The sequence below is a fragment of the Epinephelus lanceolatus genome, chromosome 14, assembly GCF_041903045.1.
Source record: "Epinephelus lanceolatus isolate andai-2023 chromosome 14, ASM4190304v1, whole genome shotgun sequence".
NCBI classification, from domain to species: domain Eukaryota; kingdom Metazoa; phylum Chordata; class Actinopteri; order Perciformes; family Serranidae; genus Epinephelus; species Epinephelus lanceolatus.
The window spans coordinates 42644688-42658310 of record NC_135747.1 but is presented as its reverse complement, the minus strand read 5'-3'; the positions used below and the strand labels follow the sequence as shown (position 1 = coordinate 42658310).

The 13623-nt window shown below is 41.7% G+C and overlaps 2 protein-coding genes across 2 annotated transcripts; both read left to right on the top strand.

The window, feature by feature from the left end:
- Window positions 1–1630: 1630 nt before the first annotated feature.
- On the top strand, window positions 1631–2510 carry LOC144458281 (gamma-crystallin M3-like). Its single transcript, XM_033615779.2, has 3 exons — window positions 1631–1655; window positions 1853–2095; window positions 2178–2510. Exons 1-3 carry the CDS (start codon window positions 1644–1646, stop codon window positions 2451–2453), a joined length of 531 nt encoding a protein of 176 aa, XP_033471670.2. The 5' UTR covers window positions 1631–1643; the 3' UTR covers window positions 2454–2510.
- An 8641-nt stretch (window positions 2511–11151) lies between these two features.
- Window positions 11152–12008, top strand: LOC117249908 (gamma-crystallin M3-like). The gene is made up of 3 exons (XM_033615769.2): window positions 11152–11241; window positions 11340–11579; window positions 11675–12008. Exons 1-3 carry the CDS (start codon window positions 11227–11229, stop codon window positions 11951–11953), a joined length of 534 nt encoding a protein of 177 aa, XP_033471660.1. The 5' UTR covers window positions 11152–11226; the 3' UTR covers window positions 11954–12008.
- The last annotated feature ends 1615 nt before the right edge of the window (window positions 12009–13623 follow it).

The window sequence follows — 13623 nt, the reverse complement described above, 5'->3', positions numbered from 1 at the left end:
ATGTCAAATTTCACATGGATTGACCAAGTCAGTGAGGAGAAAAATGTGGAACAGACAGACAGTTTTCATCATTATATAGTAAGATAAAATAAATAGTGAAGGTTGCCATAAGTCAAACAGGTGTTCGCTGCAGCCTTCATAGAATTCATGCACACGTTCAGCAAATTTATGAACACTTTAGATCACTGACGTTCAAGGTTACATTATTGTTACCAGCTGAAACAGCAGAGGGTCTATGTGTGTGGTCACGCCAAAATGTGGTCCTGGGGACACGCAGGATGCGTTCTGATCACTAACACCGGAGCGCACTCTGGCACAAACTGGACCATTTGTAAATTCGGAGCAGTATTGGAATGTACGGTTCAGTTATCCCAGGGGTCAGCAACTTTTATTACCAGAAACAAATCAGTTAAATCTGTCTCAGTGTAAAAGTCCATGGTACAGGCAGGCAATCCAAAAATATATCCGAGGCTCTTTGACTGTAGTTAAAAATCCTTTACTAATACATGGACAAGCCAACATGTTTTTTAAATTTCTTGTAGGCCTATTAGGTTACACATTTTTACAGCTGTATAAAGTATAAAGACTCACTTTAGGCCGACAACAATGGTAAAAAATAAAAAAAATAAAAAATGTTCAAAAATAACCGTGATTCAATTCCATGGAGCCAAATTCATGGTCAAAGCCACGGGTAACTGGAGGAGGGGTCAAAGAGCCACATGTGGCTCCAGAGACGCAGGTCGCCGACCCCTGGGTTATCCAGAGCAGCGCACTCTCAGAGTGGCAGAGCGCACTCTGGACACTCGGTCTGTGGAGACGGAGCAACAGAGCGCCGAGCGGAGTGAATGCGTGATTAACTTAACCATTCGTTAATACATGTACAAACAGAACGCTCTGTTTCTCTGGGCTCTCATTTTAGTGTAGAGCGTCAGATTGGGTTAATGAACACACTTGTACTGTAGCGTGAACTACCACAGAAGCTAGTAGAGCAGTTTGCTGAGTGTTTACACACAGACTTTGTCACTGTGATAGCGTCACAACTGTGTAAGATGCAGTCACCAAACTCTACAGGTGTGTCGCTGAGATCACAAAATGGCTGCGTTTGAAAATAGGTGTTGGCTGAGCGACAAAGTTAGAAGTGGGGGGGAATAGGGTGTCACCACTGGTCCCCCCTCTTTACACCCCTGGCTCACATTTTGTTTTAAGAGCAGATCACCGTATCTCAGCTGGTGTGATCCTAATGCAAGATGGTCTGTAGTTTGAAACAGTTTTTAGTGCCAGTCCAGCATGAACATTTATGACAGAAAAAAATCACAGTAAAACCATAAAGATGATTCAAATGTACTTTATATCTTATTTAAAGGATGTCGTGTCTGAACTGAAAAGAGTTTAATCACCCTGATGATGCTCAAAATGATCACAAAGACACAGACGCCATTTGATCTAGAACGATAGAGCCCGAGAGAGGATGCATAATAACCCTTTCCCATCAGCATTCACAAACAGAGGAGCCAACATTGCATGCTGCTGACTCATGGCTTCCATACAATGGTGCCATCGATTGTTTGGATGTCACGTTAGGTATAAAAAAGGCTTAAATCCGGGATAGGATTGCTATAGCATCACTCAATGTATCAGCCACCATGCACGGCAAGGTGAGTGTATCATGGGCATTTTACAACCAGTGTATCTTTTGCTTTCACACATTCAGTTCTTTGCTTGATTGTGATTATATGAAGTACAGTGTTGTGCAAAGACAGGCTGCATTGGTGCATCTTTTTTTAGATTCTGTAATGATAACCAGTCATCAGGATGTGTGGGACTGAACTCTGGCTGCTCTGTTGGATTCTAGATCATCTTCTACGAGGACAAGAACTTCCAGGGTCGCTCCTATGAGACCAGCAGCGACTGCGCTGACATGGCCTCCCACCTGAGCAGGTGTCACTCCTGCAGGGTGGAGAGCGGCTGCTTCATGGTCTACGACCAGCCCAACTACATGGGAAACCAGTACTTCATGAGGAGGGGCGAGTACTCTGACTACCAGAGGATGATGGGTTTCGGTGACTGCATCAGGTCCTGCCGTATGATCCCTATGGTATGACTTCTATATGATGAGATTCAGATGCTAATGAGAGCCAAGTTTCTTAAGAAATAACTAATTACATGTCTGTTAACAGCACAAAGGAGCCTACAGAGTGAGGCTCTATGAGAGGGAGAACTTCGGTGGTCAGATGTATGAGCTGATGGACGACTGCGACAACATCCAGGACCGCTACCACATGTCCGACTGCCAGTCTTGCAACGTGATGGACGGCCACTGGCTGATGTACGAGCAGCCCCACTACAGAGGCAGGATGATGTACCTGAGGCCCGGAGAGTACAGGAGCTTCAGGGAGATGGGATACGATGGAAGTAGATTCAGCTCCATCAGACGCATCACTGACTCCTGTTAACCTCCACGATGAATCAGTTTTAAAACAAAACTAAAATAAAACTTTTTCCATATTCAACATGGTGTACAGGATTGTTATTGTTGCTCATCTATTCATTTGTGTTATTTGAATACAATCTTTTAATAGGCAACAGAAAAAGGTAATAGATCAGGTTAAAGATAATAGATAGTTTTTGTTGCTCATTGACTGGTTCTGTTATTGACTGCTCTATATGATGATTTATCAGAGGACAAAATGGGAAAATACCTCTATTTTTCTTCTGTAGATTAAAGTTAAAATATAATGCATTTTAAAACTTACTATTAAATTAAAGTACTAGTTTAAGTAGATTAAAAAATGCACTTGTGGAAACACTAGTGAAAAATGTACTGCACATATTGTTACTGACTTTAAAAAGTTTAAAAGTGTAGCTTTCAGTATGACAGTACTGGGTCAGAGATGTCAGAGGTTGTTTTCCCACTTATCATATCACATGCAGTGTGACAGTACCACTCAGGGAGAAGTAAATAAGTCGGTGCACAGTTTCCTTTGTCGTGTAGCATTTTTTTATTTCTGCTGATGCTGTTGTTGAAGGCACAGTCCATGAGCGGTGTGCAGCACACATTCCATTATAACATCAGAGAGCACGCAGACGTGTGGATTAACGATTGAATGAAGACCGTGTGTACTCCATTCAAATGGTGATGTGCACTTTACATGAACTGGGGGTTTAAATTGACGTCAATATCAAAGAGGCGGGCACGTATAGTACAGTATTCAGTCACCTCTCACTCACTGTTATCCTTACCATAATCATCATTTTGGGGGAATGTCAATAGAAATCAAACTGGACAGTCTTGGAGGCTTCACAGTTACTAATCTATTGTTGTTTCAGATCCTTTGACTTATGAACTCATTATTATTATTCCAAGCATCATTTAGCCAAACAAGAAATCTGATTACATTTGTCAGTTTTCTGGGTTTTACCACATCACATGCAGTTCTGAATAATAACAGCTGCTGTTATCGACCACCTCTTCACTGAGCCTGTCAGGTATAGCTGCTCGGTCAGCGGACTTTGACGTCTGGCTTTGTCTGTTATTGACATTCTGTTTCACAGGAGATGTACAGTTTGCATACAGTCTCTTTCAAAATAAAAGCTCTAAGTCGGTACAACACCGCATATTGACTTTTTTTTCCTTCAACAACACACACACACACACACACACATGGTTATGTTTAGCCAAGAAAAGCACATGTTTGGGTTTAGGAAAAAAGAACAGGGTTTGGTAAAAATCCACCACCCCTCCTACCTGCCCTACTCGGACCTCTTGTTGTTTTCCCGTTGCATTTACCCCTGAAAGTAAATATTAAATAATGGTGACCGGCCGCATTTCATGAACATGAAAAGATGGCTTTTTCATCTGTAAGTGCGTTTCCATTAACCCTAGAAATGCGCAAAACCTAAATATCACAATAAAAAACAGGTAATGGAAACACCTCCATTTAAAAAAAAACTCTGAAATATTGAGAAAAGGTTTTTACGCTCTCATGAGGTGGTTTTTCAGACGTGTCGATATATTAGTATATCGCAAAAGAGTAATGGAAACACTTTTTTCGCAAATATACGTCACTGGACTTGACATTGGTGAATTCCTCGTTCACGATCCTCTCCCAGAAATCCTTTATCCGTGGTCGCTGCCACACATAAGGACTTTGCCTTTAGAATACCACTCGCTCTCTTCGTCTTCGGTTGTAGACTACTGCGGCAGCAGCAGTGGAAATCGAGATGATTGTTCCAGCTCGCAAGAGATTTGGAATGTTCACCTTACTTCCGCAAACAAAGTGGAGTCTCGCAGGACGATATTTTACCTGAATTACGGCTCATACGCAAAACACCTTTTAATGGAAACACCTGCAAGTCGCAATTGTACTTTGTCAAAACTTTAGAAATATCACATTTATTTTGCGACTTGTGTCTGACACCAGAAGTCACTGACCAAGTGCCAGACAGCCCACAATAACACAGTGTTTACCAGGCTTTATGTCTTGTATGTTTCCCTTTGCAGGTGTGTCTGCAGGTAGAGACTGGCAGAGCTAATTAACCTGATGTCTTGCACCTGTGCAGGGTGGGTCACAGTTATTTAGGCTGGTTCCTCTTTTTCTCTCACATCACTATCTCCCCCCTTGGTTTGGGCTTCCTGTCACACCTGGGCTCACACCTGTGTAGTAATGATGCTGTTTAATCAGCAGCTTGATACGTCACACCTGTCAGGTGGATGGATTACCTTGTAAAAGGAGAAGTGCTCACTAACATGGATTTTAACAAATTTGGGACCAAAATTTGAGAGAAATACATTTATTGAGGTCACTTAAAAAAACAAATTAAATATTTAACTTAAAACTGTGAAAAATTACAGCCAAAAAAACAGTGTTGCATTTAAATTTTTGATCAATGTACATTGAACACTGCCTCTGGCTTACAGACTACAGATTAATTTATCATGATGCTTCTGTTTTAGGCCTTGTTTACACGGATACAGATACAAATAAAAATGGATTTTTATTGATCCTGTATAAAAAAAAAATTCCGAGTTTACATGATCAGTTGTGAAAACGATGTCCCTGTTTACATGAAAACGCAAAAGCTTTTTGCTGCAGTTAGCAAGCCAGGCCAGTAGGTGGCAATACGCCATATGTCAAACACCAAAGAAGAACGTTGATTTGCTTTCCTCTTGACGCTAGTGATAAAAACAATGATAAACTACATTTCAACGTTATGTAGCATAGTTAGCTGCTGTGCACTTACTAATATTGGGCACAGCAGACGTCTTTGTGCGCCGATGTAGCGGTGATGTTGATGCAGCAGTGCTAAGTTCATTTGTTAGCTCGTAAGTAGTCCCAAAAGTGCTAACAAAACGTAAACAACCCGGCATATATCTGCCATTGTTGTTGTGGTTACCGAGCGCCTAACTGGGTTGCAACGTCATCGTTTTCCAAAATCTCCATAGGAATGGATATTTTTAAAAACATTCACTTTGGAAGCCGTTTTTGAAAATCTCCACTTTCATCGAGAAAAACGCCGGTTACGTGTAAATGATAGGTGCAAACGCAAAGATAAATACCTGTTTTCAGAAATATACAGAAGCGTATAAAGAGGCCCTTAGTGTCAAATAAAATGTTGTTTAAGTTACTTTAAATCTTGTGTGGCCTCCATCTTTGTTCAGTTCACTGAGCTTGGGCCGCGACGATAGCAACTAGAGGCCTTCTTAATCCATAGAGGTTCATTCTGTCTAAGTGTTAAATTGGTGTTTTTGTTTTCTTTTATATCGGACATGATAAGGTTTGTTTTACCTTGACATGTTTCGACAGGTGTCTTCCTTCTTCTTCAGACACGTCACCAGATGTCATTGGTGACGTGCCTTATGTCAGCTGATGTTTCGGAGCCGCAGTCGCCCTGTCAAATTTAACAGGGGCACTGCGCGTCCTGCTGTCAGGTCGCTCCTCGTGGACGGCGCTCCAGGTATGTGACAGCGTATATGCTCCCTCATCCTGGTTCATCGTCCTGTGGGCCTGCTTCCTTATCTCCACTGCCTCCATGATCCAGCATTGGAAAAGATTATCTTCTGTGCGGATGACTCTGGCTTCCTCCCAGTTCATTATGTGGTTCTCTCTTTTGCAGTAATCGGTAATGGCTGATTTCAGAGGCCATCTTGAGGGATCACACAGTGACATGAGATTAGTTTGGTGAAGTGGGTGAACGGTGCCTGATTTATTTGTAAATTATGCCATGGATTGCACAGAATCAGACTGGGATTGAGTGATCCGTGACTTAAAAAAATTGTGGGTCAATGTGGGCATAAAGTACTAATCCCCACCCCCGACATAAGGCCCGTTTCCACCGCAGGAACTTCGGGGTAATTTTACGGGGCCGGGGCCGTTGGTGCGTGTCTCCACCGCAGGAACCACCCCCGAAGGACAGAGTTCCAGAACTTTTACAGGGGCTACACAAGTCCCTGCCTCAGAGTAGGTACTCAGAACGCTCCGAGAAACTCCTGGCTGGGGCTTGGGATTTACTTGGTGCTGATTGGATATACTCAAGGAGGGATGTGACGTCAACAGAAAGCAACAAAATAGCCGGCATTTTTAAAACTCAGCAGACGAGGGTTAGCTCGTTCATATAGCTTCCGCCGCCATGTAAAAAAACTCACTAAATGGTCCGTCAAAAAAATATTTTTTCCAGCGGATATCTTAGTTACAACATGATTGAGCTAGCAAAGCAGTTTTGTGTTGCTGTGTGTGGTATTTATTCAGTTTTGGAAAATCACAATGTCTAGAAAGCATCAGCTGACAGGGACAGCTAACAGCAGCATCAAAGCTAACATCAGGACGTCATCTGTTAAAAGCCTCCCGTTGTCGGATACGACATGAAACTACTCCAGTTAGCTCAATCATGTTGTAACTAAGACATCCGCTGGAAAAAATATTTTTTTCACGGGCCATTTAGTGAGTTATTACAGACACCGCTATCGGCTAACAGCTAACGGCGTCCCTACGTCGCCCCGGTCAAACTGGTCGCGCAATGATTACATCACATCCAGAGCCCAGTAACTTTACAGGAACCTTCCTCCTACTCCGCTCTCAGTGGAGACACAGCGGTTGAGAGGGCCGAGCGAGGGGACGTTCCTGTAGTAGCTCCTGCCCCCCAAATAGTACCAGGAACTTCTTCAGTGGAAACGGACCTATACAGAACCTGAGCTTGGATCACACCCATCCTCCAACTCGGCCTTCATTGTGATCTGAACTACACACCTGTGTAGTTTCTTGACTGCATCTTGCACAGTTGTGACACTATCGCAGCAACAAAATCTGTCCACAGGCAGATAAAAATATACGTCTGGCAAAATACTCAAAAACTTTTATGTGGTAGTTCCACTACAACAGGTGTCTCCAGGACCAAATGTATCCATGATGGCACACACACAATCACAAACAAAAAGTTGCCTGTCAACTCACAATTGCGTTAGAGAGACACAATATTTTCGACAAGTTTCAGTCAGGGTTTAGGGAACAGCACTCGACTGAAACTGTACTTCTGAGAGTTTCAAGTGATATTTTAATGTCCTCTGACGGAGGTGACTGTTTTGCATTCGTACCTCTGGACCTCAGATCTTCATTAACAGGTTGTGTGATTGCGTTGGCATATCAGCTGAAGCATTAGACTGGTTTCCTTCATATCTCTCTGACAGGAGTTTCTCACTCTGTATTGGTGACTTTGTATTTGATTCCTCCCCACTGTCCTGTGGTGTCCAGCAGGGCTCACTTCTTGGGCCTCTGTTATTCTCTCTATAACTTGTGTGCACCAGATCTGTATTTTATTCATGTTTTGCATTGGGGGGGGGGGGGCGCTTTCTTACTTACGCAAGTCAGGTTTCCAACCATATGTAGCACAAATCTTAATTTTCAGTTTTAGAGAAAATCAGCAAAAGAAAATAGGAATTTATGTGCTTTCCGTCCACTACTAGTATGCAAATATTAAGAGCTGGTATATTAAGATAAGCAGGAGGTGGTGCTAATTCTCCAGTCAGGGATCTGCAGACGAGGAGCAACAAAATGACACATGACAGCACACTGGACAGTGGAAATAGAGAGTTTAGTTTTTAGCAAGTGGTGTTACAGCTCTGTCCTCTTGAAAGAATTGTACAAACAACTCTGTGTGCGTACAGGGTTGTGCATAAGGGTCGAAACTGTCCAGTGTTTTAATGAAAGCAATGAATAACGGCTTTTTAACTTAATTCCAGTGCATTTGTTCCTGCTCCACGCATGAGTGCCTAAAGTTCTTTTTTCTTCCCATGTGCTGACACTTTTCTTCAAGAGTTTCATATGATAGAGACAGTCCTCCAACACAACACCACCTCACTCTCCATGTTAAAAGTGAGCCGGAGACGTCATTATTTAGACACTTCATTAGTTTGTTGGGTGACACAGTGGTGCAGCTGTTTGCACTGTCACCTCACGCAAGAGGGTTGTGGGTACAAATCCATGGGCCAGCTGGGGCCCTTCTGTGTGGAGTTTGCATGTTCTCTCTTCTTTAGTTCAACAGGTGACTCTAAATTGTCTGTAGGTGTGAGTGTAAGTGTGAACTGTTGTCTGTCTCTGTGTGTGTCAGCCCTGTGATCCAGGGTGAACGCTGCCTCTCGCCCAGTGACAGTTGGGACAGGCTCCAGCACACCTGGGACCCCTAACATGAATGAATTAATGAAAGAATGAATAAATGAATGAATGCATTTAATTGCATTTGAGATTTTCAAAATTATTGCATTCCCACTTAATAGTTTTTATGCACATATTGAAAATGCAGATAAAAACAGGTGGATGGAATCACACTGACATTTGACAGCTTCTGAACTCAACATAGTTTCAGGGTCACAGCCATGACCCCGGGGTCTTTTACTTGTGTCAACCTGTGTGTTCCTGTGTGTGTCTGTGGTCCTCCTCTCCTCCTCTGCTCCCTCCTGGCTCCTGATTACTGCTGATTACCCACACCTGCCCCTCATCAAGCTCCAGTAGATCTACTCCAGTCATTTATCCACTCATCACCAAATCACTCACTCAGCTGCAGCAGTACTAACTTGTTCAAGTCTACATGTTGTTTTTCCCATCTGGCCTAATCCTGTTCCCCTCTGCTCCAGGATCATCTTCTCTGGTGGGCCTTCTTATTTGCCTGCCTGTGCCCCCTCTGCAAATCCCTCAGCCCCTCTAAGTAACCACCCTGCTCCCCCCAGGCCACGTCTCAACCTCTTCAGCCATCACGCAACACTCCCTGCCCTCTGACCTCCACCATCTCCTCCTCATCCTCACCTCCACTCTGTGACCAAATAATAAATCCTGTCATTTCTGAACATTACCTGAGTCTGTCTCCAGGTCTGTCCATGCCACATCAGAACACACACACACTGGATGACCACTCATTTATCACATCTCTAGTATTACATGTTTTTTTTTTTAGCTGAGATAAAAATAAGAGTGTTATTGTGGTTCTTTGTCAGCACAGGATTGTTTGGTGATTTCAAATACATGTCCCTCATATGTGAGAGGTATCTTGTGATGAAAGTTGTACCTGTGGCCAGTGGGGTTTTAGGGCAGTGGTTCCCAACTGGTGGGTCATGGTCCAAAAGTGGGACTGTGTCAAGTTTGTAAAAAACACACATTATTTTTAAGTACAGTGAATTTCTGTCACAGAGCATGAAGCGCATGTAGATTTCTTTCAGATAAAAAGTATTTATCCTTTTGTCAGATCTTTGTACTAAAGTTTTACAGAGATGGCAAACTGGAAATCATTTTACTGAACAAGAGTAGAACAGTAAAATTAGGTGAGGTGGTACAATAAATAAATATATGTCTCTCAAAATAAAAACATGCACAAACAAACGAGTGCAAAAGGAGATAAAGTAGTAAGATCTGAAAATAACATATGAAAGATAAAACAGAATCCTTAAGAACAATCAAAGGCCTTAGAAAACATGTCAGTCTTCAGCTCAGATTTAAACGTGTCTACAGAGGAGGAGCACTTCACTGAAATTTGGGGCGACTACTGGAAACACACGATCGCCTTCCCCCTTAGTCTGGATCTTGGGACTACCAGGAGCAGCAGGTCTGAGGATCTGAGAGGTCTTGGGTTGGAAAAGAGGCGAAGGAGATGGATTTGGGTACCAGGCCATGTTAGGCTTTAAAGACAAACAGAAGGCCTTAAACTCAGACCTTTACTTTACTGGTAACCAGTGCAGGGACGTTAGGGCACTGCTGATGAAAAAAAGATAAACAAAAAATATCATAAAATATCATAAAAATAGATAAATAAATATAATAATAATAAAATCAGTAAAAACATAAACACTAAATAAATAGGAACACAAACAGCACCAATAAATAAATAAATAAAAAAAATAATGAATATAATTAAAAAATAAATACAATAAAGTTACAGAAAACCTAATAAAAATAATGAAACAAAATATAATAAAATAATGATTAAAAAAATGAATAAATAGGAACACAACCAGCAATAAATAATTAAAAAATAATAATAAAATATAATTAAAAAATAAATACAATAAAAATAATGAAAAAATTTAAATATAATAAAATATGATTTAAAAAAATGAATAAATAGGAACACAACCAGCAACAATAAATAAATAAAAATAACATAAATAGAAAGGAAAAAGACATTAGAAAAACATAATTTACATTGGGGGAACTGTACAACAGACACGTTATGTTAAGTCTTTCATTGCATACTGTAGATTACATTCACTTTGTCAGGTTGTAATTAAGTTATGTCCAACATATAACATAAATCCTCGCCCCTAAGTTATGTCATTTTTTCTAAAGTCAACTTTTATTCTGCCTCAGCAGGTCGTGCATTTGTTCACAGCCATGAACCCTATCTTTAGGGGGGAAAACCTTGTGCTGTGTTGTGTCAGCCACGAGATTAAAGGTAACCTGTGTAATGAGCCTTTAGAGGCAGGTGTGTTTGTGGTAAACACGCTCAGCAGCACAGACAATGCAAAGTGGGGCCTCCTGTCACAAATGCAACCACCGCAATTCACGATCTGTTGAAGGTCACTTTGAATTGAACCGAACACGGGGGCCTCTGCTCCATGTTGCTCTGTCAGGAGTTTGAACAATGGGGTCATGTATCCTGTGTGTGGGAGGTCAGGTATAAAAGCAACAGGGGGATATCGAGAAAAGTGTGCAGTCCCCTTGAGCCAAAACAGTAGTAACTGTAACCATGACCATGGGCAAGGTGTGTACAGCTTTGGATTTCTATTATTTATAACATAATTATGACCATGTTTAAAAAAAAAAAAAAAAACTTATTCAGTATGATGGTTTCTTTTCCAGATCATCTTCTACGAGGACAGGAACTTCCAGGGTCGTTCCTATGAGACCAGCAGCGACTGCGCTGACATGACCTCCTACCTGAGCAGGTGTCACTCCTGCAGGGTGGAGAGCGGCTGCTTCATGGTCTACGACCGCCCCAACTACATGGGAAACCAGTACTTTGTCAGGAGGGGAGAGTACTCTGACTACCAGCGCATGGGCATGAGTGATTGCATCAGGTCTTGCCGCATGATCCCCATGGTACACTAACTCCTGTTAAATTTAAATCAAAACTTTCATAAAAATCATTCCAGTATTTTAATGTAATAATCTAAATCACTCATTTCACGTTACAGCACAGAGGCCAGTTCAGGATGAGGATCTACGAGAGGGAGAACTTCGGTGGTCAGATGCATGAGCTGATGGACGACTGCGACAACATGCAGGACCGTTACCGTATGAACGACTGCATGTCCTGCAACGTGATGGACGGCCACTGGCTGATGTACGAGCAGCCCCAGTACAGAGGCAGGATGATGTACCTGAGGCCTGGAGAGTACAGGAGCTTCAGGGACATGGGCATGAGCGGCATGAGGTTCATGAGCATGAGGCGTATCATGGATTCCTGTTATTAGAGCACCAGTGTATAAAAGCAAGATTTTGAATAAAACCTAGTGATTCTCTTTTAAATGAATTCCTCTGTTACTTATTACTGAGTGAAGTTAAACTCACACAACAAAGTACAACTTGACCTCGTGTTTAAGAGGTCGACACACGTGCAGGATCTTTGTGTTCAAAAGATTTAATTGAGGTGTTACAGTCACCATCAGATGGCAGCCCTTCTCCATCTTTGAAATATCTCTCAGTGCCATGTTGGGTCTGACAAAACCATTATTTAATAACCCTAATACATATTTAATGCAGAACAGTGCAACATATCCCAACAGGGACGACTAAGAATGCCTAAAAGTTTATCTGTTGAGACAATACAGATGTTGTGTTTGTCATCATTCACTTCAGTTTTAATATGAATCAATATGATCAATGTTATCAGGGGAAATTAATTCATAAAACACAAAGTTTCATGAATGATAAGTGCACCCTCACTGGCACTTGGTATCCTCTCTGTGTTCTAAAGTCAGTCCATATCTAAAACATTTAACACTCGCACATCAATTAGAAAAATAAGCATAAAAATTGTGTAAATACTTTTGATAAATTAACCAGTTTCATACATTTGACACAAAACACATCGTATTGTTTTGAGTGTTCAAGGCAGACCATGAGCCTCACTGCACAACTGTGAGGTGCTCACAGCTAAATATTATTAATCAATCAATCATTTCATATAATTGTAACAATATTTGTTCAGAATAAATCATATCATAGAGAGGCGGCAGTAGCTCAGTCCACAGGGACCTGGGTCGGGAACTGGACGACGGCTTACGTCTGGACCAAATATGCAGTGTGGACAGGTGGCTGGAGAGGTGCCAGTTCACCTCCTGGGCACTGCTGAGGTGCCCTTGAGCAAGGCACTGAACCCCAAACTGCTTGGGGTGCCTGTCCATGGGCAGCCCCCTCACTCTGACAGCTCTCCATTTAATGCATGTTTGTATAAGTCCAGTTAATACATGCGAGCCTGAGTGTGTTTGACAACAGAGTGAAAATTTCCCCCCAAGTGTACCTTCTTCTTCCTCCTCTTATCATCATCATCATCATCAGATGGGCCTGATGATCTGTAAGTGCACCAGACTCATGGCAGCAACAAATGAGCAACAGATGAGTTCTCGTCTCCTCACAATGTTGTGTATTTGGTGAAGTGTAAGGACTCACACATGCTTTGACTTAGGTGGCCATAGAGCAGTTTTCCAGTGTCTGCAACAGAACTGTGAGTATTGCATGATATAATAATAATGTTGCACAGATGGAATTAATATTAGGGAACTGTAGGTTATGCTGAGTTTACTATATGTCATCCATTAGAATATTTTCCCCAGCCTTTACACAATATATAAGCTCATTTATTTTGATATCAGAGAAAAATGTATGCATCCTCAGATATGTGTCATGATATTTATTATTTTATTGACTGTATATGAACAACGTCACTAGTTATGTTTCCATCCAAAAGTGATTCGAATCATTGGGAAATGTGCATTAAAAGAAATACGAATCCTGTGTGCGGACTTTGGTGAAAACTACGAACTTGTGCGAGTTTTCCGCAGAACCGGAAACAAAACAAGTCTCGCATTCTTCTTCTTCTACGTTTTTTGGCGGTTGGCAACCAGCTTGTAAATGTATTACC